This window comes from Myotis myotis, unplaced genomic scaffold (assembly GCF_014108235.1).
Source record: "Myotis myotis isolate mMyoMyo1 unplaced genomic scaffold, mMyoMyo1.p scaffold_m19_p_2, whole genome shotgun sequence".
Classification (NCBI taxonomy): domain Eukaryota; kingdom Metazoa; phylum Chordata; class Mammalia; order Chiroptera; family Vespertilionidae; genus Myotis; species Myotis myotis.
This window is the reverse complement of record NW_023416324.1, coordinates 156,496,901-156,523,795: the sequence shown is the minus strand read 5'-3', so window position 1 is coordinate 156,523,795 and position 26,895 is coordinate 156,496,901. Positions and strand designations below refer to the sequence as shown.

Genomic DNA, 26,895 nt, shown 5'->3' with positions numbered 1-26,895 from the left:
ATGAGGTGTATCGTCACTTTAATGCTGGTAAGTGTGAGCAAGGCTGACGGAACATTTTCTGAACTGGGAAAGCTTCAGGGTGCTAGAATTTTTTTTAACATATCTAAAATGCTGTCCCAGTTCTTCTCTTAGGAAACTAACTTTTCCAAAATCAGGAAGACATGAATTAACTTAGTTTTTTTAAAAAAGCTTAACCTGAAAATTCCCATCCCACCCCAACTCCATTACATTGGTGCTGGAAAGAATGAAGCTTCTTCCATAACTTCTTTTTCCTAGAGGAACCTCTATAAAAATAAACCAAGAAAGCAGTAACAAGAGAAGTCTGTGTCTGTACCTTGTGTGTCTCTGTGTTCTTCTATCTAGCTTCTTGCATATGTGAAGTGTTCCAAGTATGTAATAAACTGATTTTCTATATAGCTCTTTGGGTTATAATTCTGCAGTACATGTCATGCTAACTTGACAACCTGTTAATTTCTCCACTCTGTTCTAGCCATCCACTTTCTCGTCTTGTTTGTTCCCTCTAGCATTTCCACCAGTAGACTCTGCTCACATGGGATTCAGATGACGATCCACTTGCTTACATTTGATTTTCTGGCTCTTAGATGCCTTACTTACACATTTATTTTTGCTCGTTCTCCTAAGCCTCTTAGTCCTTTGCCACTGAGCAAGCTGTATCACTTTGCAGCTTCTCTCTGCTGTATAGCAATGAAGTTATAATAACAAATCCTTTTTAACTCCTTCCAGTTTGACCATGGGAAACTGTTTTTTCAGAATTCAGGCAGATGAAGCCTGAAATACTTAATTTCTTCCATAGACGTATAGCTGGCTTGCCAGACACTCCCTTATCTGTAATTGCCAGTATGCTAACATTGCATTTCTTTCTCCCTTAGTTGGTCAGAAAACACAATATGGCCTCAAGGGGTGCTGGTGCGACATAGCAGATGCTTATATAGAGCCATGGGGCCCTACAACGTGGCAGTGCCTTCCGATGTATCCCATGCCCGCTTTTATGCAAGTACCGCTTATTTCTTTTCAAACATAAGCTTAGGGGTAAGTTTAGGAGGCCTGTGTGTGTGTAGCACATACTAGGGAATTAGTACATGGTAATTATTGTTTCTATAATAATGGCCCTTGTCCTTTGGAACTGTCTTCTGAAAGGCAGCTTCAAGGTCAAATACCATTATCCCAGCTTCAACTTGTTTCCCTAGTTACATCAGAATTTGTTGAGTCTAGTAGTATTACTTGATATGAGTAGACAGTTACTTAAGACTTGCCTTTTTCATCTTATAATTTTTATTTGTAATAGTTTGATTTAATGATATCCTTATTATATTGTATCTGTGTATCCTTAAGCAATATTTAATATAGTAATGTAATGGGATGGGTTTTGTTTTTCTGTTTTTGTTTTTTGTTTTTGTATCTGTGATATGTATCATCTCCTTAAAATACCTTGACTTTCCTTTGGAAAGTCAGACAACTGCCATGATCTGAAGCCTAACTTTTTTCTGTATTAAAAGGGAAAAAGGCTTAAAAGTTAAAAAGGAAAAAGCAATAGACATCCACTAAACACAGCTTCTCTTCCATTTGAATTTATGCCTTGGGTTATGTTCTTGATCTTTCAGTTTTCCAGAAATTCTGGCTCTAGGGGACAGAAGTGTTTACTTATCTGAGAATGGCCAGATGACCAATGAGAATGGGGAAAGAAGGTGCATGCAGGGACCGTTCTTAATAAAAATGCCCATAGTGCAGTGCATTACCTTTAAATGGAGATCATATTCTAAAAAATAATTGGAGACCATTGTTTTGAGATACCTGTATTCTTTTCTCCCTTCCTACTATGCTCCTTGTGGGGGTACATGACCTTTCTAGTTTTGCAGGTGTTTGCTACTAAGGGTCTTGCAATTAAATATGTGGACTTGAATCAGGGCAGGATGTTTGTAAATACCAGGAAGGGTGGGGCAGGGTGGAGGTTGGGAGGAGCATGCGGAAGGTGAAAGACCCTTGAGTGAGGAAACTATAAGCATCTCTTTCTGGCCTCCTGTGGGATTGCCTTATGATGGAGGAGTAGACTTAAGTCACACTGCATAAGCATTTGGTTTCTGTGCAGAGTATTTAATTCAGCCAGCGAATCCCAGAGGCCATTAATTCTGTTGGCCCTCGCTGTCCCCTGGAAACCTACAATAACCAGATGTTGTATTAGAATTTTCTGATTGAAAAATAAGTATTTTCCTTGCTAGCACTGGACAGCTGGAGAATCAGATGGAATCCAAAGGAGTTTTAGGAATGTTAATTTATTACTGATTGTGCATGACCAAACAGGTAAATCAGTGCTTCTCAAAGTGGTCTGTGGGCCACTTGCATATGTCACCTGGCTCACCCTTTAAAACCAGTGACGGAGGCTGCAGCCTCAGCCTTCTGAGTCAGAATCTGAAGGATCCCAGGAATTTGCAGCATTTACATGTTTGGAAATGATTCTCAGGCACACTGGCATTTGAGAAAACTCATTTCAAATGTGCCTGTGACCTATAGCTGTTAGAATTTAAAGCCTGTACTCACCTTTTTTACTCATTCAGTTTATAGCTTACTAGCACATTTAATTATAATTGTTATAATTGCCATACAATCTGAAATTGACTGAGTCCATTAAGAATATTAATTCTGAGCCAATTTTTATACAGGATACTTCTGGATATCATGTAAAAAACCCAGGTTAAATGTTTTCTTTCTTCCAAAGGACCCTGAGAAGCTGGCTATCTTTTAGAGCTATCATGATAATTTGGCTTGATTCTCAGATTTGAGATCTAAATTAGTTCTTTTAGATGTGATATACTACCATATAGCAGTTTGCTACCTGTAACTTCTGTGTTTCTATTCATTAATGCATTTTTATAAGTAAACCAGGATTTAGTCTCTTAGAGTGAAGAATTTGGTTGAAGTGAAAACATTGAGCCCTGTTTTTAGCCAAACTCTATTTATGACTAATTTTTCCTTTCTTCCTCATTGTCCTGTGTTTCTGCATTCTTCTTGATATCCAGAAAAACAAAACAAAACAAAACACTAAAAATAAGTGGTGTAGAGGATTTGAGTCAGTGACCATGGTGGGTAAAAATAATCTTAAAGATAAATTAATAAATTATTGTATTGATATTTCAATTTGTCTTGGACTAGCCCACAAACTCACATTGAATTTTAAATGGTTATGTCTTAAATGGTTATACAAGTACCTACATAATATCCTCAGTTTTTGCCTCTTGACTTGCTAAGTCTAAAATATTTTCCATTTGGTCCTTTATCTAACTCTTATCTTAGGTAAATATACTTTTGGTTATCTCAAAATATATACCTAAAATATAATCTAAGAAAAATCTTCAGAGGCAGAGTTCTTTTAGGTATAATTTCTCTTTGTATCTCAGGGGTATTGAAATATAAAATTTATTTCATCAATAAGTTTTGAGCAAAAGGGAAAAGGTTTGGGTCTCTAACCATAAGAAATAGCCTGGTTGACACTTAGTAAGCAGATCCATTTTTATGGCATAGAGGAACCTATAAATATAAGATTATTTTAGGAAAAGTGAGAACAGTTATAGTCTGTCTCGATGAAATAACATTTTCTTTTTAAATTTCCTTACAGTTCCTGTTTCATCGTCCATTAAGGCTGTTGAATCTGCTTATCCTCATTGAGGGCAGTGTCGTCTTCTACCAGCTGTATTCCTTACTGCGGTCGGAGAAGTGGAACCACACGCTTTCCATGGCTCTCATCCTCTTCTGCAACTACTATGTTTTATTTAAGCTTCTCCGGGACAGAATCGTATTAGGCAGGGCATACTCCTATCCACTCAACAGTTATGAACTGAAGGCAAACTAAGCTGCCTCTCAACAATGAGGGAGAACTCAGATAAAAATATTTTTCATACGTTCTATTTTTTTTCTTGCGATTTTTATAAATATTTAAGATATTTTATATTTTGTATACTATTATGTTTCGAAAGTGGGAAGGGTAAGGGATATTAAATGTATCCATAAACAAGGTGATGTGATCTTTCATGTGTTAGTACATTTGAATAATATACATCTGAGAGGTGTGCCTCTCCAGTAAAGAAATTGATTTGTTTGTATGGCTTCAGAATAACTCATTCATTTATGAACACATGTCATATATCTCTTGACATCATACTTTGCAGTGTTCACTTTTCTTTCAGTCCTTCTAGTTATGTTTTGTCCTCAGTCGGCCTTATTGCTACAGAAAGGGGGATCAGTGGAGTTGCCTGCCGACACCCATTCTTTCTTCAGTTGGCTAATAGAATTAGAATGTGCGGGGGAAAGAGTAGGTTGTACATAGTCCTGAGTGGGATTCTCTTTGTTGCCTACTGGGAGGAAGCATTTCTGAGATAGAAACTCAGTGATCTCTTCTGCCCTATACCATTTAAATATACTTTTGAATAAGCTACTGTCCTAAATCTCAGGATATTGCTGTCGTCTTCCCTGTTCTTTTATTTCTTTTGCCTCTAAAGATTATCTTTTTGGCTTTAGCTATTTGAAATAGTACTTTTTTAGACAGAAAGTCTTTAAGACTGGCCAGATCAGTGGGAGAAGATGAGTGCACGTGCCATGTGGGCTGGAGTGTGGGCAGGTTGAAAACACTAGGTACCTGGGAGAATGGGCGAGTCCTCTGCTAAATAGTCATAGACACAGTTTAGCAGCAGCCCATGCATGGCGGCATGTTTGAAGTTATGAGTGGAAGTAAGTTCTAAGAAATTACTTCTTTGTCCTCTAATAATTTGGTCTGTGCCCAAAATGTGTGTGTTTAATTTCACACCCGGAACATTCATGTTTGTGAGCATTAACCCTTTTCAGTCCATGTTCTTGAGATGTAATATACTTAGTCAATTGATGTCACCAGTCATCCAAACTTCTGAGGCCTTGTCTGAGAGCCTCAGTATATTCTTATGTTTCTGTTCTTGGTTGGCTTTTTTACTTTGTGAAGCTGGTGAAACACAATATGAAGTAAGAAGATCAATCATGTAATTCATCAACTGGCTCTGAAAACAATTCTTGCAGAATTCCCAGCAGGTTTTTAGCAAAGGCAGCATTGTGAGTAGTAGGTGTGTATACAGCTACCCACGGTGACTGCTATGTTTAAATTAATAATTTTTGCCTTAAATATTTTGCCTCATATACTTTTTTTTTTTTTAAAGTAAAACTATTTGGCATTCAGTCTGAGTCTATTGGGCCATTCCAAAAAATATGTATTGCCTTTGCTGATTTGGTTCAGTGGATAGAGTGTTGGCTCGTGGACTGAAGGGTCCCAGGTTCGATTCCAGCCAAGGGCACGTATCTAGGTTGCAGGCTCGATCCTGGGTGAGCAGGAGGCAACCAATCGATGTCTCTCTCTCACATTGATGTTTTTCTGTCTCTGTCTCTCCCCCTCCCTTCCACTCTCTCTGAAAAGCAATGGGAAAAATATCCTTAGGTGAGGATTAACAAGAAAACAAAACAAAAAAATCTTTATTGACCACTAGGCACTATATTAGGCATTGGAGGACATAGTCTTGTGAATAAGAACTGCAAAACCCTACCCTCATAGTTTACAATATGGGGGTTAGAGGGTACGGATGTAAATGGTGCCATAAATAAATTTATAATGTCTAATGGTAGTAGTGTGGTCAAGAGAAGATAAATCAGGGCAAGAAAATAGGAAGTATAATGAATAGCATTGCTAGAAGGCATCTCAGATGATTTTTGAGCAAAGACCAGAAGCAAGACTGAGCCATGTAAGTAGCTTTGGGGAGAATTCCATGTTATAGTAACAGCAAGGGCAGTGCCCTGAGGTGGGAACAATTTTGGCATATTGGGGAAATAGTAAGATAACCAGTGTATTGTATTTTTATGTGAAATGGTTCAGCCTAACTATGGTGGTTCTTGGGGTGGGAGAGGGTGGGAAAGCTGTCATCTTTCCTTAGAATCTTGAAGATAAGCTTCTTTTGACAAACATTTTGATGAGATTACTTGACAGCTAAAAGCAGAATGGGTAGCTTGCACATAAGGATGCCTCATCAAAACAGTCCCAAGTTGGCTCTTTCATTGAAAAGTAGCCCAGATGAACGGATTAGAGATCATAGACTAGTCTTGTAAGCTGACAGCATTCCCCCTTCTAGTTTGACCTGTCTTGGCCATATCCTAAAGGAGCAGCACAGGAGAACCAGATGCCAGGTTGACTAAATGAAAGAATGTAAGAAAGAAAAACTGTGGTCAGTGGGATTGCAAAAGTGCTCTCCTCTTTCAGATACGACAGCATCAGGGAGAGAAACCCTTCAGTTCATCATGCTCCGGCTCATTTCAGCTGTCCTTTGTAGGTATCACATTCTGATGGGGAGAGAAAAATTACCAGTTACCTGTGTGACCTATGATTTACAGATCATGTGAAAGAAAGGATACCATCTTGCTTAGTGATAAGAGGAGGTACATGCCCATTAAAGAAGGCCCCCCTTTTTTAGGTAATTGTTTCTATGTTGGGAAAGTAAATGGTGTGTGGGGAAAAAAGGATCAATTGGGTGAACTTGGGATACAGGGAAAGGAAAAGATGCTTGACCAGTTTTAGTTATCTGGGTGGCTTAAGGTGGGTAAATGTGTCAGAGGTGGGTCGTTCAAGGCATGAGCATGGTGGAAATGTTCCTCAATATTCTGTTTACTCTGGTTCCATATTGTATTCCCTAAGCGTCCTTCCCTCCGCTCCCTATCAATCACCACCACCTCACCACCCATTTCTGTTTACAGAGTATCTATGCCAGACACTGGGTGCCAGAGAGAGTGATGTTAAGAGTTTAACTAATAGAAGGCAAACAAATCAATAATTGTAACACAAAGGTGTTCAGTAAAGGAAATATATGCAAGATACAGAAGAGAGGCAGAAGAGGGTGAGCAACCTCTTTGGAAGGCTTTTTTGCAGCAGTAACATGGTGCATTTTGGGGGAGGACTAGATGATTGCCACATGGGTGAGGAAGGTGGGGTTCATGCAGTGAGAACAGGATATACAAAAAGTCGAGGCATGAGTTTGCACTTGGTTTTTAAATAACGGGTTCAATAATGCTGGAGAGGTAGGCAAGGAATAGAGGACTTGAATTCCACATTAAGGGGTTTGTAGATTGCAGGTTCTCAAAGGGGTGATCCTTGGATACGGCATCAGACTTTCTAAGGCAACATCTTGAGGGTGAAGCCCAATAATACACACCTTTCACACGTAATTTTTAAAAAATTTTGTTAAAATTTCTTACATTAAAAAACGCCATGAACTTTCTATGTAGAACAAAATTCTGGTTTTACCAATAATTAAAAAAGAGCAAGGGAGAGAAAGAAACTGTTACAGTGTAATTAAGATCATTTTAAAAAGTAAAATCAAGTGCAATTTTGTTTACAAATGGTATATACTAAAGATTTTTCATTTCAGGTGTACTTTAGAGAAAAATATTAGTTTAACTCTTGACATCTGCTGTCTTGACACATCCCATTGCTGGCAATGTGGTGCACACACAGGTAATTTTTAAGCAGATAGGTCTGGAACTTTTCATAGGCGGAAAACAGCTAATGAAAGATTTTAGGCTGAGAAATTATAACCCAGCGGATTCTCAGGTCAGGGGTTCTGAAAGAGTTACCGACCAGCAGCATTGGCATCATCTAACCGGGAACTTGTTAGAAATGGAAAATTTTGAGCCCTACCCCAAACCTACTGAGTCAGAAAACTCTCAGTGGACCCCGTAAGTCTGGTTTAAGATAGTCTGAAGGAGATTTTGAAGAGAACCACTTATCCTCTGTTAGACAACTTTGGCAGCGATATGTAGGATAGGTTTGGAAAATGGAGGGCTGTCAAATGGAGACTCACAGCAGAGACCAGTTAACCAACCATTTAAAAAAATTCATGCAAGAGAAAGTGGAAGGTGGGGTGCCACCACTGTGGGTGATGGAAAAAGCCACGGGCATGTAGAAGCTGATGTAGGGAAAATATGTGGATGAAAAGAGAAGGAAGGGCAGAATTCTGGTGAATAACAAGAAGAGGAAACTTTCTAATGAACAAGAGTAAGAAAATGAAAGTCCAAGAGGTGAACTAGAATTTCAAGAAAAGGAATGATCAGTATCAAATATACTAGAAAACTGACTTGGATTTGGCTATTAGATCATCGGTTACTTCAGTAAGAGAAATTTTAATGGAGCAAAGGGAGTGGAGGTCAGGCAGCATTTGGTCCAAAGCAGAGAATGGGGATGAAGTGATGACTTGGAAAGAAGGTTCTTTAGAGCCCTTGGGAAGAGGAATAGCACCTCCTCTGAGCTAGAAGGGAACTTAGGCATACGCATATGGATAAGGGAAATGGCTGCGGAGGGGAAAGAAACATCTGATAGTTTAAACCTACGGTGAAGTAAGAAGCAGTTATCAATTTGGGGGTGAGGGGACCATGTGGGAGAGGATTGGAATAGTGGAGTAGCCTTTGTGAGTTTTGGGAACGAGGCCACTGGTGAGGTGGTGAATCATAAATTTCCAAAGGCTCTCCTTCCATAGTTTTATGAACTCTGGTCTAAAAGACACAGTAAAAGAGTAGAGGAGATAGATGGTAAGGGTCCTATTCTAGTTTGGAGGTTTGCCAAGTAGGCATGGCTAAAGGCTTAGTCCAGGGAGTTAATGGTGCTGGTGAGCATAGTTGAGATGATGCACCTTGGGGTCTCAAAAGGCTAGGGAAGGCAGTTTGGTGGGGTTATTGTCTGTCAGAAAGAGTAGGGGTGAGCCAGGCATTACTAATCTTGAGCAAGTAGGAGGGAAAAAAGGAGCAAGGATAAGAAAGGTCCTGAGAATGGAATATGAGGATAGGACCATAGCGTTCTGGGTTGTAAAATGACCTGATGTGTAACTGTGGAAGAAATGGCCAAAAATGAGTAGAAGTAAAAGCTGTTAGCAATTGTGGCAAAGGTGACGGGTGGGTTTTCCTCAGCAACATTGAAGTCATCCGGAATGGTGTGGGATGAGGCAGAGAGGAAACAGGAAGCCTGGTGCCTAACCCTTGGAAATCTGGGACATTGACTACATCATGGCCACAAAGAATGGTAAACGTTAATAATAGCTGGAGGCCATACATTTTGGTGGACAGATTTTTGTATGAGATGGAAAGACGCAATGATACAGAAGTGGGAAATGAGAACATCTCAGCTCTTTGTAGTCTATGTAACCTGGGAAAAATGTGCAACCTTTTTCTTCAGGTAAAGAAGGGTCCTCCACTTTTCCCTGCCGGCAACACTCACAAACATGGTGAACGTTCCTAAAACCCGCCGAACTTTCTGTAAGGAGTGTGGCAAGCATCAACTCCACAAATAACAGTACAAGAAGGGCAAGGCTTCTCTGTATGTGCAGGGGAAGCGGCGTTATGACAGGAGGCAGAGTGGCTACGGTGGGCAGACTAAGCCATTTTTCCAAAAAAAGGCTAAAACTACAAAGAAGATTGTGCTGAGGATTGAATGCGTTGAGCCTACCTGCAGATCTAAGAGAACGCTGGCTATGAAGAGATGCAAGCATTTTGAACTGGGAGAAGAAGAGAAAAGGTCAAGTGACCCAGTTCTAAGCTTCATATTTTGTTTTATTATATGACAACTAGAGGCCCAGTGCACAAAAATTTGTGCACTTGGGGGTGGGGGTCCCTCAGCCCGGCCTGTGCCCTCTCGCAGTCTGGGACCCCCTCGGGGAATGACCACTTGCTGGCTTAGGCCTGCTCCCCGGGGGATTGGGCCTAAGCTGGCAATCAGACATCCCTCTGGCAGCCCGGCAGCCCTCAGGTGATGTCCACTTGCCAGTGGGGAGCAAACCTAAGCTGCAGTTGGACATCCTTAGCGCTGCTGAGGAGGCAGGAGAGGCTCCCACCACCACCGCTGTACTGGCAGCTGGCAGCCTGGCTTGTGGCTGAGCAGAGCTCCCCCCTGTGAGAGCGCACTGACCACCAGAGGGCAGCTCCTGCATTAAGCGTCTGCCCCCTGGTGGTCAGTGTGTGTCATAGTGACCAGTCATTCCCAGTCTTTCTGCTGTTAGGGTCAGTTTGCATATTACCCTTTTACTATATAGAATAGAGGCCTGATGCACGGGTGGGGGCTGGCTGGTTTGCCCTGAAGGGTGTCCCAGATCAGGGTGGGAGTCCCGCTTGGGTGTCTGGCCAGCCTGGATGACGGGCTGATGGCTGTTTGCAGATGGTCACACCCCCTTCAGGGTGGGGGTCCCCACTGGGGTGCCTGGCCAGTCTGGGTGAGGGGCTGAGGGCTGTTTTCAGGCTGGCAGGCGACTGAAGCTCCCAGCCTTTTTTTTAAATTTTATTTTTTATTCTGGGATTTATTTACCTTCTATAGCTGTCACTGAAGCTGAGAGCCGGCTCCAGCTCTGAGGCCCGGCTTCAGCTCTGAGGCCATGGCTGGCTGAAAGCAGGTATCTGGGGTTTGTTTAGCTTCTATAATTGAAACATTGTTGCTTCCGGAGCTCAGAGCTGGGCCGCGGCAGGTGGGGAACCTTGGCTTCCTCCATCACTGGAGCAAGCAAGTCTCATGTTCGCTTCAGCTGCGTGGCTGCCGGCCACCAGCTTTGTTGGCAGTTAATTTGCATATCCTGCTGATTAGCCAATGGGAAGTGTAGCGGAGGTATGGTCAATTACCATGTTTGTCTATTATTAGATAGGATAAAGTCTTGATATGTTCACTTAAAAAAAAAGGGTCCTCAGGGGAGTGTCAAGTTTTACTAAAGTCCAGGAAGTGGAGGCAACCTTCAGAGAAGAGGCTGTAAGGAGAGAAGGGCTCCAGAACAACTGGGAAAGATGAGGAGTGAGGGCAACTGGGAGGCCAGTTGGGGTGGGAGGGAGGGGTTGCAGGAGAGGGAAGCAGGAGGGGGACCAGGGAGTGTCTAGAAGAGAAAGGCATTTAGGGCAGTAGCGAGGGCTGACAGGAGCAGGCCTAGGAAGTGTGATGATCTAAATGGAATATTGTTACCAAAATGCTATTATTTTTATCCCCTTGACTGTGACATCTTTCACTGCAAATATCACCGGCTTGTGAGCCTGGGTTGCATAACTGTTTTCCTAAAGGTCTCATTTTGACATATTGAGTACCCCCCTCCCCTTTTTTTGTGATAATCTATGCCAAGATAACAAACTTTTGCTTTTTTAACCCCTAGAGCATCATTAAAATAATCATTCAAATGAAAGACTAGTCCCCCTTGACTGACTCAGGTGATAGAAAAATTGAGTTCACTTTGGTGTAGGTGGATCCAAACTTCTTAAGCTGTGGAGTTTTGAGAAGCAATAGCTTTTCTTTTCTTCTCACTTTGCAATTACAATAGCCATTGACTTATGCTGGGTATCTTGGGTGACATGTGTGATTGCAACTATAAGAGAGTGAAGTTGCAAATGTTGACAATTATTAAGAGGTAAAACAAGAAAATTTACTAAAGAAAGTCATCAGGCTTACCCGGCGTGGCTCAGTGGTTGAGCGTCGACCAGGAGGTTATGGTTCGCTTCCCGGTCAGGGCACATGCCCGGGTTGTGGGCTTGAGCCCCAGTGTGGGGTGTGCAGGAGGCAGCCAATCAATGATTCTCATCACTGACGTTTCTCTCTTCCTCTTTGAAATAAAATATAATCATCAGGACTTTGCTGTGAAACCATACTTTAAAGTAATAAAAAATGACATCAAACAGAACAAACTAGAATAATGAGCCTGATGCACATAATGCCCCTTTCCTAGCATCGATTTTGATGACCCCATGTCCTCCTCCATTTCATAGTGCCATCATAGGTATTGCATTTTATATCATTTATTAGAGTACATTTGTAAAGCATAACAATCTTTTTTAATTACACATAAATGTCTCTATGGATAGGTTTAATATATTTTTTAATAGAAAAACATTTTGATTATGTCTTTGGAATCATATTCGTCAAGCTCAACAAACAGGCTGAAATCATGTTGCTTTCTAATAAACTTCTTTGAAAAAGTGCTTTACCTTGCAGAATTAGACGCCAGGAAGTACTATGGCATTAAGTTATTGCAAAGCATTGTGATTCATCCAGTAAAATGCATGGCTATTTATGTCATGAATTTCTTTTATTTAGTTACATCCTCCTCCAGCCTCATAGAGAAGTGATCCTTGCATTTATTTGCTCATGAACCTCCAGGCTACTAAATGATCTACTGTGTGCCCATCAATCTTTGGTTGTTCCCCAATTTTATCCTTTCTGGACTGACACTGATCCCAGGCAATTACTCTTCTACAATCTCCTTTCCTCGTGCTAGCTCCCTCTTCTGGCCTGACTTTGCTAGAAAAGGTATTGAAAAAGTACATGTTCTTTGTTATTCCACATTTTGAGCTGATCTTCCTGCTGGAAGTACCTAAAATCATACTCCTGGCAACATGTAGCCCCAAGATTCATACTGTCATCAGATAGGACAGGCAGAATCTAGTTCTAATCAATCCTGGTGGGAATTGGACCGACCCTGAACCTCTCCTATTCCAATCCCAGATAAATGAATCATGTTCCCCAGTACCTCTTCAGGCAGGAACCCACAGCCTGTATAGACAAATGACTGTCCCACCCAATTTTAGTCAAATGTGATCATCATGTGCTAAACATTAGACACGAAAGGAACAGTTTATCTTGGACCTCTCACTTCATCATCGACAGGAGTTAACCCATTCTGTGACGATGGAAGTTCCTAAACCACTCTCAAGGAGAATGGAACACTGGTATTACCTTGCACCAACAGGACTTCACAACCCAAACCAGCTAAGACCACACAAAATCTCAGAACTATTTATTCATAGTTACTACTCTCTATTTTTCTTAAATGATCAAAGCAAAAATCTCAGTGCCTAAGTGTCTTCCCTAGTGCTTTCAATTGGGTTTGCAATTGCGTTTAATTTGATGACAGTCAGTAGGTGACTTGAACACTATTAACAATCTTATTAAAAGATGCTAGTTGCTACATTTCCCCCCTTACTCTTTCATTTGGTAACTTAACGGCTTTAAATTTTGCTCTTGGTTGTTTATAGGCTGTTTCATTTGCTACCATCACTCTCCTCTTTTTCATTAGGCTCTTCAAGGATTTAAGAGTTCTAAAGCTCTTGATAAATGTTGGGAATGATGTTTACATTTTTTTATTTCCCCAGAATCCAGAATTTTTACATAATCAATATCTTGAATTTTAGGCTAACACTATCTTAATGGGGTTCTTGGTCAGGTCTCTTCATATTCCATGTGAAGCAGAGAATAAAAACCAATTCCCTTTTGGAAAAAAAAAAAAAAAGTTGGCCTGGGAAGGCCATTTTGCAAATAAATATAGGCTATTACCTTCTTAAAGCAACCATTAACACTGAAAGAAAACACTTCAAATTTGACATTTAAAATCAGCCACGCCCATTTAGGGGACTGATCATTGAAACAGCCCTTTGAGAACTGGTCCTGCAGCCCTTTCTGGCGCACTCTGTAGGTCCCCTTAAGCACAGCAGCCCCTCCCCTGCCCCTCCCCTGGATGGGATCTGATTCCCAGCCAGCCATTCTCAGGGGGTTTAGCTTTCAGTCCCGAGTGGGTGACCAGATAGGTAATTCAGGGCATTTTGAGGAACAATTCCAGGAGTAAAATATGTTTTCGTTGCATTGGAATGGCATTTCCTCAGCGCCAGGCTCGCCCAGGCCACAGGAAGGTTATGACAGTTGACAGGCTGGGTGTTAGTCAAAAGAGATGCCCACACTGCAGCGGCGGGACCCTGAGAAGTGAGTCGGCTCCTGAGGCCTTCTGGGTGACTGGGGAGGGAAGCCCATAGTAGGAAATATCTCCAGACAGTTGTCACTGTGTCTCAGGATGACATCCAGATGCTCACCACGGCTCCTGAAGACGATGCTACCAACGAAAGATGTCAGTCTTGAGAACATGGCAGCCGTTCAATAAAGCAACGTGGGTGCTACAAATTGAACTCACTTGCTAATGTGTAAATAGTGGCTTCTCAGCCTGTGTCCAAGTAAAAACAGAGCTCCTACATGTTACAAACACAAATTAAAATACAAAATAGTTTCAATATTTCATCACTTGGCTCAGAGTTCTGCTGGAGAAGCAAAGTGCAGTTCCTCCCCTCTCTCGAATTCTAACTGGAATTCTAATAGCCTTTAACGAGGCGTGGAAACCACGGTGCACTGAGGTTGCTATGAAGCCTGCCCGCCCACATTCTCTGATAAGGCAGGAATGTACTTTTCAAATCTCCTGAGCATGGCCTTTCTCATCTGTCACCACTATATTTCTTCACCTTGCTTCCCTAGGGGGCAAAATGCTGTACCCTAGGACTTCTCTCAGGGGTTGACATCTCATTGCCTGCTGGTCCGACGTCTTGCTCATCTACTGAAAATGCAAAGACCCTGATCAAAGACCTATTGACTGCTCCCCCTGCTCACTCATCTCAGTGCCTCGGAAAGCAGAAGCCATCAGCTGGCCTGTCCCTGCTATAGACACCGGCTTAGAAGGTATAGGACAAGGTTTCCAAACTGTAAGGCTTACCAGGGAAGAAAGGAGAGAGGAATATGTATCTGTTGTCGGGCACCAGCTTCCAAGTCCTCACTGGAGGAGGTAACTTGAGTTCATCTCCTACCCAGCCCAGCACCAGCCTTGGGTGTGAGGTCTGCCCAGAGGTATTGCTGGCCCTTAGAGAAATTTCTGCAATGGCTGTGCTTCTGGACAGAGCTCAGCCAGACATGAACCTGAGAGGAGGTACATAGGGCTAAAAGTAGGTCTATATTTCTCGATTCTCAAACAAGATAGTTGTCTTAGAAGGTTTGAAAGTGTTGATACCTTGATGGGTTTTGCCTTGAGAAGGGCTCCTATGAAGCCCTTTTCGGGGGAGCACCAAAAATCTGCCAGCAGGTTATATTAGTTCTTCCTCTCTCCAGCTGAAAAGGAAAGAACTATTTGAAGTTCTAAATAACTGACAAAATCAGGTTGGTTTATTGCTTCTGCTTTTATATAGACAGGAGAAGGGCAAGTTTGCGTGTCTAGGGTGGGTGGTGGATGAGGGGGATTGTGGGAGGGCGCCTCAAATCTGCTCTTGAGCAATGAAGGGAGAGGGAGGAAGGAAGGCACCCACTGGCTAAAATGAAATACATTTCAGAAGGGCAGCTGCCATCGAGGGGTAGGGCTACCCTGCTCGGGCTCCTCCTTACCTTGTCCTGCACTCCTGTCCCAGCCTAGTGTGGAAGGAGAGGTAGCTGAGCTAGGGGTGTTTTCTGCGAATGCCCCACCAGTTAAACACATACTGTTTGGAATGCAGTTCTGTCTATGCTGGGAGGCTTTTCTCCAAGGTGACATCCTGTTTTTAGACTGTGGTATTGGAATGGAAGCAATCCTGCCCAGCTATTGGGTTTATAAATCAGAGGTCAGGGTAGTGGCAGTTGGAGTCCCAAATTAATAAAAAGCCATGGCCTGAAAGTCTTCTTAGATTGTGTCTGTCTCAGAGGTGGCTCTTGAGTATGGGTGCTGATTTTCTATGCTGGCACACGGAGCCATCTTGGGCAGGGCAGCAGGAATTCCGGGGAAAGAGCATGAGCAAGTTCACCCACTGGGAGATCTAAGTGTACGTTAGTTTGCTTTTCCAAATCTGCTCTATTCTGGAGAGTACACTCTCACACTGCATTAAAAAGCACAAAGTAAAGAGGAGGCCTTCAAACCTCAGTAGCAACATTTTTCAACACAAAGGATCTCTCTTTCTTTCACAAGTCATTGTCACATCCAGCTCGCCACAGGAATAGATAATGGCAATGGGGGAGTAACGCAACTCACAGACCAGCCCCGGATCTCACTGGGGGCAAGCATTGCATCCTCTCCCTTATCTGACCTTTCCCACCTTCTCATGCAGACTTATCTAACTTTCATCTCTTGGTCCTTCCCTTGACCTTTCCTTTGACAAATGGACTAATTAATAAATGGCCAGAAGGCTGAAGGAAGAGAAGAAGAGGCCCAAACAAGCCTAGCCTTGGGTAACCTGTGTCTGGACCAAAGATAAGTTGGCCTGTAATAAGTTCCCAATGAATCATGCGTTTTTTTCAGACACCAGCAGGTGAAGCGAAGTCATTCTATCTGCCTCCCACTTCTTCCATCCAGAATCACAGATCTCCGCTGGGGCTGGTAAAAACAGCTGGTTGAGGTCTCTAGTCTCTGGCCATTCTTAGGAATAGTCATTTTATTCCTAAGCGTGACCCCTTCTGGTGTGACCCATGTGTTTTCTGCCAGTTCCCCACAAAGAAGGCCGGGGGAAACTGTCTGGGTGGGACTCCGGATAGGGGACAGCAGGACCTTGGAATCTGACACTGTGGAAGAAGGAGGATGGTCCATGATGGGGAAAGGAGGGCTGAATAAGATTAGGCTCTGGGGTCTTCCTGGCCTTGACCTATGGAAAGGCTTAGAACCCCCTGATGGTCGCTCTATTTTTGAAGAAAGAAGGTTGTCCCCAGATGGCTCTGTCTCTGATGTGCGCTTCCTGCATTGCACTACTGCATCCTGGGTGGACAGCAGGTTAGCCGAACCTGGATCTGGAGAAAGGCTGGCGCCTTCACATGTGCGGGATGCAGTGGCATCCATGGGCAAGGCCTCCTTGGCTCCTGTGTCTTGCTTTGGCTTCTCTTCCTTGGGGCTTTCCGAGGAGGAGGGAGAATCACCTTTGGCAGGTTTCCCGGAGGTCACATCAGTGGATCTAGGTTCTTCTGGGCTCTTCTCCGGAGGCTGAGCCCCACCTTCCGCTGGGCTCTGAGAGGGCAGGGGCTGTGGGATCTCTGTGTACTGAAGCTTGGGAGGGATGACGGGGACTGCCCTGGCCTGGCACATTTTGACCATGAAGGAGGTTCTCACAGCCGACACACTGACGGGAGCCGAGTTACGGCGGCCTGTCAGGGCATGAGCAACCATGTCCAGGTCCTGAGAGTCCTGGGAGTCAACCCTCCAGGGGTCTATTTTACAGTGAGATGAGGTCATCCATGTGACCTTTGGGTCTTCTGGCTCAGAGAGCTGCATTCCAGGTGAACCAAATGAGGCCACATTTTCAAACCGGAAGAGGTCAGTGATGGGAATGGCAGAATCCAAGTTCAGGGAAGAAGGCCTATTTTTCCCTTTTGGGGGCCCACACTCGGTGCTCTTCAGCTGTAACTTTGGGGGATGCTCTTCATGCGGGGTGCTGTCCTGCACGCGAGGTGAGCTCTCCTTGCTGCTCTCTGGTGTGGGCACGCTACCTTGCTCAGTCTGAGGGCTGCTGTGCCCCACGTGTGTCCCCTGTTCCTTTCCCTCTGCTAGGCTGACAGGGCTGGTTTCTGCTGGTTTGGGCTGCAAACCACCTGGTCTCTTCTGACTGGGAAGAGCCTCTATCCCTTTCAGGCCAGAGAACTCTCTGAAGGACCTCAGGGCTTTCTCATCCCATCCAGTAACCTCTCTCCTCGGTGCTGGGGGCTGCAGCGGGTCGGGGTTCCTCTCGGCTTCAAGATTAGCACAGCTGATGGAGGAGGGGCCCTTGAGAGTCCACTGGCTCTCAGCCGTGGGTTTGCTGTCTAGGGAATGGCTCTGACGAAGGCTAGGTCTGTGGGAAAGCCTCTTCTCCAGCCGGTGGCACTGAAGGCCCTGCACCTGGGCCTCTTGCCCGTTTTTCAGGGTGGGGGAGTGAAGGGGACTCGTCACCCACTGGGGCTCCTCCCAGGGCTCCACCATCTCTAGGCCGTGCTGGGCCACGTCTGTCCCGGTGTCATCGTCATCGCCGTCCGAGGGCTCCTGTGTTGAATGGGCTGCATCCCCCTCTCTGGGTGGGGAGAGCTCAACCTCCCTTGTTGGGCTTGGAAAACCAGCGCCTTTTCCATCGGGAGCAGCATTCTTTGACTTCAGCTTCTCACTTTGTCCGGGAGAGGCCTTGTCTCCCTGACAAAGACTGGGGATCGCAGGACTGCCTTTGGACTTCGGCTGGTCTATGTGTGGACTTGTCCTCGAATTCTTTGGTGAGTCTTCCCTCTCAGGGCCGTCCTTCTGTAGCTGGACTCGAGGTGCCTCCTCCAGAGGCGTTGGAGGGGGTGGAGCAGGTGGGATCAGAGGAGACAGGTTCCCCGGGCCTCCCACCTCCACCCTTGCTTGTGGAGAAGCCGTGTCCAATGGAATGATTTCCAGAGGAGCCAGGCTGGTGGGGTCTGGGCGCGGAGCCTTCTCAGTCTCAGATCTGTGGAGGCTGCTGATTGCCTCTGGCTTCTCTCTATTGGCTGCTGTGGGAGCCTCCTCTGTGCTCTGTTTGGCTGGATCCCTAGCCCACTCCTCCAGAGGGGCAGAGACTGGAGCTGGGGTAGAGACACAAGGCAAGCTCCCAGGAGGCTCTGGGGGAGCAAAAGGCCTTGGATTTGACTCAAGGATGGGCTGAGTTGGGCTGACCTTCAGAGCAGGTGGTGGCAACGAGGGCAGCTCCTCCTCAGATTCAATGATTTTTAGCTCCTGTTGAATCTCAGGCCAGATCAGGGTGCTGGTCAGATCATCTTCATCCTGAAAAACATCAAGAAACTGCTTATTTAGAACCAAGGACTCTCAGGGCTGTCATCCTCACTGTCTGCCAGGGACTGGACCAGAGCCAGGCTGGTCACCTCAGCGAATAAAGGACACAGCACTAATAATCACTGGATGTTTATTCAGTGCTTACCATGTGCCATAGCATACAGTTGGCCCTCCATATCTAGGGTTCTGCACCTATGCATCTATGGGTTCAACCAACCTCAGATCAGAACTCTTTCTCTCTCTCTATATCTATATATCTATATATCTATATATCTATATATCTATATATCTATATATATATCTATATATCTTATATCTATATATCTATATATCTTATATCTATATATCTATATATCTATGTATCTATCTATATATATCTATATATACAGATATATATATATATATATACACACATATATATCTATAATAATAAAAGGGTAATATACTAATTAGACTAGACATCCTCTAGACATCATTCCGGACATCCTTCCTGACGAAGCCAGGGCTGGGGGGAAGCCAGCCTGGGTCCCGGGTGCCTGCCGGCGGCCAGAGGAGGGAAGTCCAGGTCCCGGGTGCCAGAGGGAAGCCAGTGCCAGCAGCTGGGGGAAGGAAGGCCTACTCTTGCACGAATTTTTGTGCATCGGGCCTCTAGTATATATATATATATTTATATGTATACTAGTATATCGCATCCAAGGACATTTTTTCCCATTGGTTTTTAGAGAGAGTGGAAAGGAGAGGGACAGACAGAGAGAAACACTCATGTGAGAGCGACACATTGATTGGTTGCCTCCCACATGGACCCTGAGCTGGGGAACAAACCTGCAACCCAGGTACGTGCCCTTGGCTGGGAATTGAGCCCTCAACCCTTCGGTGTGCAGGCTGGCGCTCTAACCACTTAGAAACACCGGCCAGGGCTGCCTATCCCCTTTGACGCATTCCTCCAGGTCACAGAGCCTCCCAAATGCAGGACTGCTCCATGGAAAACCTCCTCATACCTTCATCTTACACAAGGACAACCCAAGGAACCTTGGAAAATTACACCTCTAAAAAGTGGAAGATGCCCTGACCGGTTTAGCTCAGTGGATAGAGCTTCAGCCTGCGGACTGAAGGGTCCCAGGTTTGATTCCAGCCAAGGGCATGTACCTCGGTTGCGGGCACATCCCCAATAGGGGCTGTGCAGGAGGCAGCTGATCGATATCTCTCTCTCATTGATGTTTCGAACTCTCTATCCCTCTCCCTTCCTCTTTGTAAAAAATCAATGAAATATTTTTTAAAAAGTGGAAGATGTTTAGTAAGCACTGGCATCATGCTTTAACTTCTCTAGAAGCAACAGGAGGAAGGAATGGATTCTGGAAATATTAGAGAAGATTTTATAAACATAGACACTATCTACCCAGGATGTCAGGAAGGAGAGAACTGGCTCCATGAATGGTCATCATCTTTGGGACCAGGATGTGACAAGCAGATTTTGTGCTGCTCCTGGGATTGAGTGTCATTACAATCTCAGGGCCTATTACTGGTTTATGGTGACTTCCGGTCAGAAATATTTAGCACTGAGTCTTTCCTAGGGAACCTGAGCTGGATGGTTATTCCGTTATAGGATCCCTGCAAAAATAAATCCCAAGATCTGATTAAAAGGTTGTCTCCTAAAATCCCTTTGGCCAACACTGGTTCTTAAAAACAAACAAACAAACAAACAAACAAACAAACAAAAAAACCTAAGCTTTTCTAAGAGCCCTTGGGAAAAAGAGGACTACTGGTTGGACGACAGAGGTTTCACCTTACCATCTCATGGAGAAACACCACTTCTGCTCTGGCCATGGGGTCCTCCTGGCCAGCCTCTGGTGCCTCCTCCACCACCTTCTCTGGATCCAGCCTCTTCTCCAAGTCACTGGAATGTTGACAGCTCAGGGGGATTTCTGAGGTTTTCTTCTCCTCCAATTGGGCTCCTGGCTCCAGAGAAAGGCCTTTGCTGCATTCCACTGTCCTCGCTGCTCCTGGCTCTGGCTTGGCATCCTCCAGAGCCACCTTCTTAGGCACTGAAGCTGCAATGAGGATGCGAGTTATGGGTTGAAAGAGACTGACAGCTCATTTTAAGAGAGGCTGTTCCCAGCACAATCACTGACCTGGACGAATCCTGCTTCCCAAGGGTGGAGGGCATCCTCCCAGCTCACTGCTCTCGCCCACTCTCCACCCTTCCCTCCTAGCCGTGTCCTGTGTTCAGATCCCAGAGTTGCAGACGGTCAGAGACGGGAGGTCCTCTGTCCAGTGGTTCTCAACTGGAGGCCACTGTGCCTCTCCCCTTCCCAGGGGACATTGGGCAATGTCTGGAGACATTTTTGGTTGTCATAACTGGGTGGTGGGAGTGGTTCATGGCATCTAGTGGGTAGAAGTCATGGATGCTGCTAAGTAATCCTGCAAAGTAGCAAACAGTCCCCCACAAGAAAAGAATTACCCAGGCCAAATGTCACTAGTGCTGAGGCTGAGACACCCTGCGTAACCTCATCTTTCACTTCACACACAAGTCAGTTCAGACCCTGAGACGTCAAGTCTGTAGCCTAAGGTCACAGAAATCTGTTATCTACAAAGATAGTTTGTGATTGTGATTGACAGTTTCCTGACAGATGGTCTGGCTCGGCGCCCACAGTCTGAGCCACTTTGCTGCACTGTCTTGCAAACTCTGTGTAAGCAAATGTGAGGCTGGTTTTCAATCTCCAGCAGTGGAAAGAGAGCCCTCCCCTGCCCGCGTTACCTGCAGAAGTCTCGGCTCCTGGGGGCTTCTCTTCAGGACAGCCTCCACTCTCTAATCCCTGGAAAGAAAACTCTTCCAGGCTGGAGAGAGACTGCAGCTCCTTTGGGGGTGTCCGGCACGGGGTGCTGTTGGTGCTGATGACAGCCGACACGTGGAGCGGCACGGACACGGCAAAGGGCTCTGAGATGTTCAGCGCCTTGCGCTGGTGTCGGGGTGAAGGCTCCATCTGGAAGAGGCTGCTGGTGAAGACGGACTTGCTGGGGCTGTCGTTCGAGGTGTAGAACATGCCCAGCATCTTCGGGGCTGCCTGCTCGCTCTCGGGATCCTCGATGGGCCGGAACACCTTCAGCTGCTCCGGTGGGGGCCGGGCCTGAGCGCCCTGGAGTTGGCTTCGGTCACTGCTCATGTCAAAGCCCCCCTCGGCCCCTGCCGGCATCCCCTCCTGGCCCCAGTCACCCTCCTGCTTGGTGAGGTCACAGGAGCTGCCGATGCTGGTCGCGTGCATTTTCGCGGCTGGAATAAAAAATCCACCGGTGGCGACTGATCGATTGAAATTGCCTTTGGTCTCTTTCCCTAGTGAAAAAGCAGGCAAACACACGGTCAGCAGCCGGTATGAGAAGGCACTGCCTACTGGAAAGGCAGAGCATCCTCCTGAGGGCATGGCATCCTGATGAGGAGGACAGGCTCAGAACCTCTGGCTGACGAGACAGGAAGCATCTTCTCATGCGCCTGCTCTGTTAGGAGGCCCTGACAGGGCCACTTGCTATGTTACATGTGTCTGTTTTCAACTTCGCAGGGAGAGCCGTTTCCAAAAGAAGGCCACTGCCAAGATTGCTAAACAGAGCAGTCACCCTCCAAGCACCACATGTAGATCATGAAAATAAAAAGACGGGTGGGAGCGGACAGAATGATGTTTGCTCAAAAGGAAGGAGACTAAGAGGGCAAAATAACAGAACCTTATTTTGCTTTGAAACTTCTGGCAGGTGGACCCAGACAGGGGTTTGATTCCCAGGCAAGGAAACAAATGCGGTTCTCAGCTAGACCTCTCTCCCTTTCCCGGGCTTCCTCCCGCTGATTGGGAGGATGAGACACTAGGAATGCAAATGCACTCAACCTCACCAAGCCCAGTCCTGAGGAGTGAGTTCTGACAGGCTGAGGAAGGAAGACAAAGAAAGAAAGAACCTGTCGGGGAAGTAAAGAAGCTGGGAGATGACAGGTGAGTTGCCTGGGATCTGGCGAGTAATTCCCAGCCAGGTCCCGAGCACTCTGCTGGATGTGTAACCTTTGGTTTAAAATTCTCAGGACCACTCCGTGGGGAAGTGCAATTCTCTCTCACACCTGAGGAAATGGAGACTCCAGGGGTTCGATAACCTGCCCAACACCCATGAAAGTGCTGACCTGGATTTTGAAATGTTAAATTCTGTAAAACTGGGCATGAATTGCCTCAAGAGGTTTCAAAGACCAAAGCAAATGGATGACTATACAGGCGAGAAATGAAAGTATTGAGTCAGTTTAAAAAGAGTTCGTTGAGTATTTTACAAGTTGAGGATTATTTTTAAAAGTTGTTCTAAAGGTTTTCTATATTATTTCAGATTGCTTCACGTATCAAAGAGCAAAACGTTTTCTATTAAAGGGGTTGGAAAGTCATGGGGTAAATGTGGGGAGTTTCGCCTCTGCTAGGGAAGCCGTTGTGGCAGGGCTGCGGGCTGCTTAGCAGAGAGAGAGGTGCAGGCAAGTCAGCCCTGACGGCTACAGCTGTAAGAACCAAGGAGGTGAGGTGTCGCTTTGATAGTAGGTGTCACCTTGCATGCAACTGTGTACACATCTACTCCAAAAAGGGATGACCAGCGCCATGCCAGGCTGGTGCCTATCAATGTTTATTGACAAATGAATGAAACCACCGACTCAAAATCATGACTTGACAATGAGAACGCTAATGTCTATGGAAACACACCAATTCAAGACACATACTACATAAGTACCGAGGCACAAAATTCTGAGGTAGAAACCAGTGCCTGGCTCTTTTCTATGCCTGCGGGAGAAGCCTTGGATTTCAGATGTTGACCTTTAACAGGGTTCAGGTGTGAATGTAAAATAGCTGTCGTCTCCATCTGTGGTTAGAGGAAGGCTGGAGAAAGAGGATGGCCCTTGAGGGGGAGTTAATGCAAGGGCTATGTGAACCCCTTGAGTTCAGAAAAAGCCAGGGAGGGATGGGACTGGGGGATTGTGCATGACCGCGTGACTGGAGACAAGCAGGCCCAGCAGCTTATGAAGGCAAGTCGGGTGTGGCAACTCCAGTCTCCCAGCTGTAATCGCCAGTTCCAAACACCACTGTCAAACCTCACCTTCCACGGGCACTGAGCACAGCGAGTCCATGCTTTTGGCTGGCCGGATAGTAGCTTTTTCCACTAGAGACAAAAGAAAAAAAAATATCCTTGTTGAAGGCATAGTAAGAAGGAAGCGCTCAGAACAATAGGTCGCACTGTCAGCACACAAGAAAAGTTTCTTTAGCAAAGTTTTCCAAGTATTTATAATATTCCCCTTTGGAAAACATCCCCTACTCCACCTAGATGTTCCTACTTTCAGATTGGAATGAACCTTATAAAGACAAGGCATCTGTAGATCAAAGTTTTATTAACAGTATACAGATAAAGGTAAATTATAACTTTGCCCAATACTAGCTATCAGCAAATGAGGAGTCCTAAGCCCAATGTTGCTGTACATCAAGGATTCAAAGATTCAGTTATGGGGTAGAATCCACATGGCTCCAGGCAGCCCTTCCTATGTGGCAGGCCAGAGAGCAGGAGTCTTGGCCAAAGCCTCATCTCTCAGCACCGAAGAAGAATTTGGTACAACAGGTGAGAGGGCCCGGGGGACCTGGTTGGTCACCTTTCTCCCAGGTGCAGCTCTGCTCTTTGAGATGTCACCCACCAACCTCACGCTGGAGCAGATGACACCCAATCAAACATTTAATATGAGCATCTCCTATGTGCCTGGTGGACTCTGTGCATCGTTGTAAGCCACCTAAGCAGGTTTTTGGAAGAGTGTGGCTTAAGTAGGTAAAAACGTATTCCCGGCTCAGGATTAGGCACGTTCACAGATACCATCTCTTTTCAGGGAGGTGAATTATCTGGAAGGTCGTTCCTTCTACTAGTAGGTCAAGTTTGCTCCAGGGGAAAGAGGGCGGTTTGGAAGCTGAATGGGAGCCCAGAACTTGTGTAAAGAAACTTGAATTCAGACAGATCTGGCTTTGAATCCCAACTCTGCCACTTTGGGCCTGTGACTTCAGATAAGCAGCTTACCTTTCCTAACCTTCAGTTTTCTCATATGTAAAATGAGGAAAAATAGAGCTGCTGAGAGGAGTAAATGAGTAATGCCTATGAAATAAGTAGGTTCTACTAACCTAGAATAGGGTATCAGGGGTGGGCAAACTTTCTGACTCGAGGGCCACAATGGGTTCTTAAACTGGACCGGAGGCCAGAACAAAAGCATGGATGGAGTGTTTGTGTGAACTAATATAAATTCAAAGTAAACATCATTACATAAAAGGGTACGGTCTTTTTTTTCTTTAGTTTTATTCATTTCAAACGGGCCGGGTCCAGCCAGCGGGCCGTAGTTTGCCCACGGCTGGGTAGATGCTCAATACAAAGTAGCTACTGTTATTGTTGTTGTTATTCAGAATAGACCAGGGTTCAGCCATAAAAGGCAAACTAGGGGATGGTTCCAGAAGCACTCAGAGTTGGCCTTAACCCAAACTGGACGTTGCCCCTCTTTTAAAGATTCCCCCTTTTCCTCCTTGCTCCAAAGCCAGCTCCTTATGGAGGTTCCGCATTAGCCCTTGGCCTCCCGGGCTTGTGGCCTCTCTCTGCCTGAGGCCCATGTGCTGGGGGAGGACACGGCTATCCTCACTCAAACCCTTGGTGATGGCAAGATGGCCTTCAACCTCCTCACATCTCACACTAAGTCAGAATTCTTATCCTTCGAAGACCTGTTATTTTCACAAGTTACAAACTGATGATTGTCCTCACACTGCCTGGCCAGTGAGCCTTGCTCGTGTATCCTGAAACAACCTTTTCCCCTTTGTTTCGGGAGCTGTACTTCTGGACTTCCACTGTTTCCCAGGTCAGCCTGAGGGGCAGTGACCTCATGACCCTGAGTGTCCTGGAGGCTGAGAACACTGCTGTCGCAGGGCCATCAGTGTCCACCTTTCCCTCTGGACCCTCTTTCTGATGGTGCAGCTCCTTGGGGCTTGGTGGCCACAGCAGCTGCTGTTGGGAACAGTCACCAAGGATTCCCTGGCCCCTTTTCTGGATGGAAACTAAGCACTCAGGGCTCCTTGGCCCATGGCTATATTTCTATATATTTTTTATTGACTTCAGAGAGGAAGGGAGAGGGCGAGAGAGATAGAAACATCAATGATGAGAGAGAATCATTGATCGGCTGCCTCCTGCACGCCCCACACTGAGGAACAAGCCCGCAACCTAGACATGTGCCCCTGACAGAAATCAAACCTGGGATCTTTCAGTCCATAGGCCAATGCTCTATCCACTGAACCAAACCAGCTAGGGCTCATGGCTATATTTAGATTATGTTTTTCTGTCAGGGACCTGGCAGTCTTTAGGTCCTTGAGTTCCCGCTTAGATTATCCTCAGGACTTTGGGATTTTCCCCACTCAAAGGAGTTCATTTTGGAGGGCTCCCTGGAGTCCTTCTGTGTGATGATATACAAATCCCAGTATACCCCTCTATGCATCTTCATTCTGTCAATACCCCAATTTATCTTATTCTTATTTTATTCCCATTCTCTAAATATGGGTATAAACCCCTTTACCTGCTGTCCCCCCATCAAAACAAATTTCCAATGCTATTCATGAGGAAGCGATTTTTAAATTTTCTTTAGTTATAGAAAAGATTAAAACCGTATTTAAATGTATTTCTCCACTGATTCACTTTTTTCATGTTCATATTTCAACAGATAGCAAGTCCACATGCCACGTATGGAGACCACACTGATGGATTATGATCATCAACTCCCCCACTCCCACCCCTGTCTTCAGTGTTTAGGGTTCCAGCAACATTTCTCTGATGAAAAGTGGCCACATAGGCAATAGTCAAGGTAACAGAGAGCCACTTGCGTTAACACGGATGGTTCTTTCATTTCATCCCTGCATCCTATCAAAATGCAGCCAGTTTGATGATCTATCTCTGATTAGTTTGTTTATGAGATATTAATCCAGCAGTTTTCAGCCCTGGCTGCATATCACCTGGGAGCTTGTTAGAAATGACCAGTGCTCTGATGTCACCACAGACCTCCTGAGGCAAAGCTGCTGTGGGCATGAACCACCCCGTGGGCGATTCGGAGGGGCAGCCAGCAGAGAAGCCCTGGCCAGCGACATGCTGTGCGTCTGTGAGTTTACCACCACTGACCTCCCCTTGGACTTCTTCCTTTTGGAAACCACATGGGGGTGGACATCTTCCTAAGTCAACATCCAGGCAAAGCACTTATTTTTTTGCTTGTTGTTTTGTTCTGTTGTTTTTAACTTCTCATTATTTGGTGAACCTCTTTTATTGTATCACCGAT

At 45.3% G+C, this 26,895-nt stretch overlaps 2 protein-coding genes and 1 pseudogene across 4 annotated transcripts in view; 2 read left to right on the top strand and 1 right to left on the bottom strand.

The window, feature by feature from the left end:
* Positions 1 to 4,111, top strand: part of TMEM39A (transmembrane protein 39A) — a 32,613-nt gene extending 28,502 nt beyond the window's left edge. For all 3 annotated transcript variants that reach the window (XM_036349222.1, XM_036349221.1, XM_036349223.1), the window contains 2 exons: positions 891 to 1,011; positions 3,632 to 4,111. In XM_036349222.1, coding sequence (XP_036205115.1) covers positions 891 to 1,011; positions 3,632 to 3,865 — 355 coding nt within the window. In that variant the 3' untranslated portion in view covers positions 3,866 to 4,111. The remainder of the gene's footprint in view (positions 1 to 890; positions 1,012 to 3,631) is intronic.
* A 1,844-nt stretch (positions 4,112 to 5,955) lies between these two features.
* LOC118677388 lies at positions 5,956 to 9,697 on the top strand (annotated as a pseudogene).
* Positions 9,698 to 11,807: 2,110 nt separating this feature from the next.
* ARHGAP31 (Rho GTPase activating protein 31) overlaps positions 11,808 to 26,895 on the bottom strand; it is a 105,182-nt gene continuing 90,094 nt past the window's right edge. The window contains exons 9-12 of the mRNA XM_036348825.1: positions 23,661 to 23,723; positions 21,316 to 21,888; positions 20,349 to 20,608; positions 11,808 to 18,551 (exon numbers count right to left, since the gene is read on the bottom strand). Coding sequence (XP_036204718.1) covers positions 16,119 to 18,551; positions 20,349 to 20,608; positions 21,316 to 21,888; positions 23,661 to 23,723 — 3,329 coding nt within the window. The 3' untranslated portion in view covers positions 11,808 to 16,118. The remainder of the gene's footprint in view (positions 18,552 to 20,348; positions 20,609 to 21,315; positions 21,889 to 23,660; positions 23,724 to 26,895) is intronic.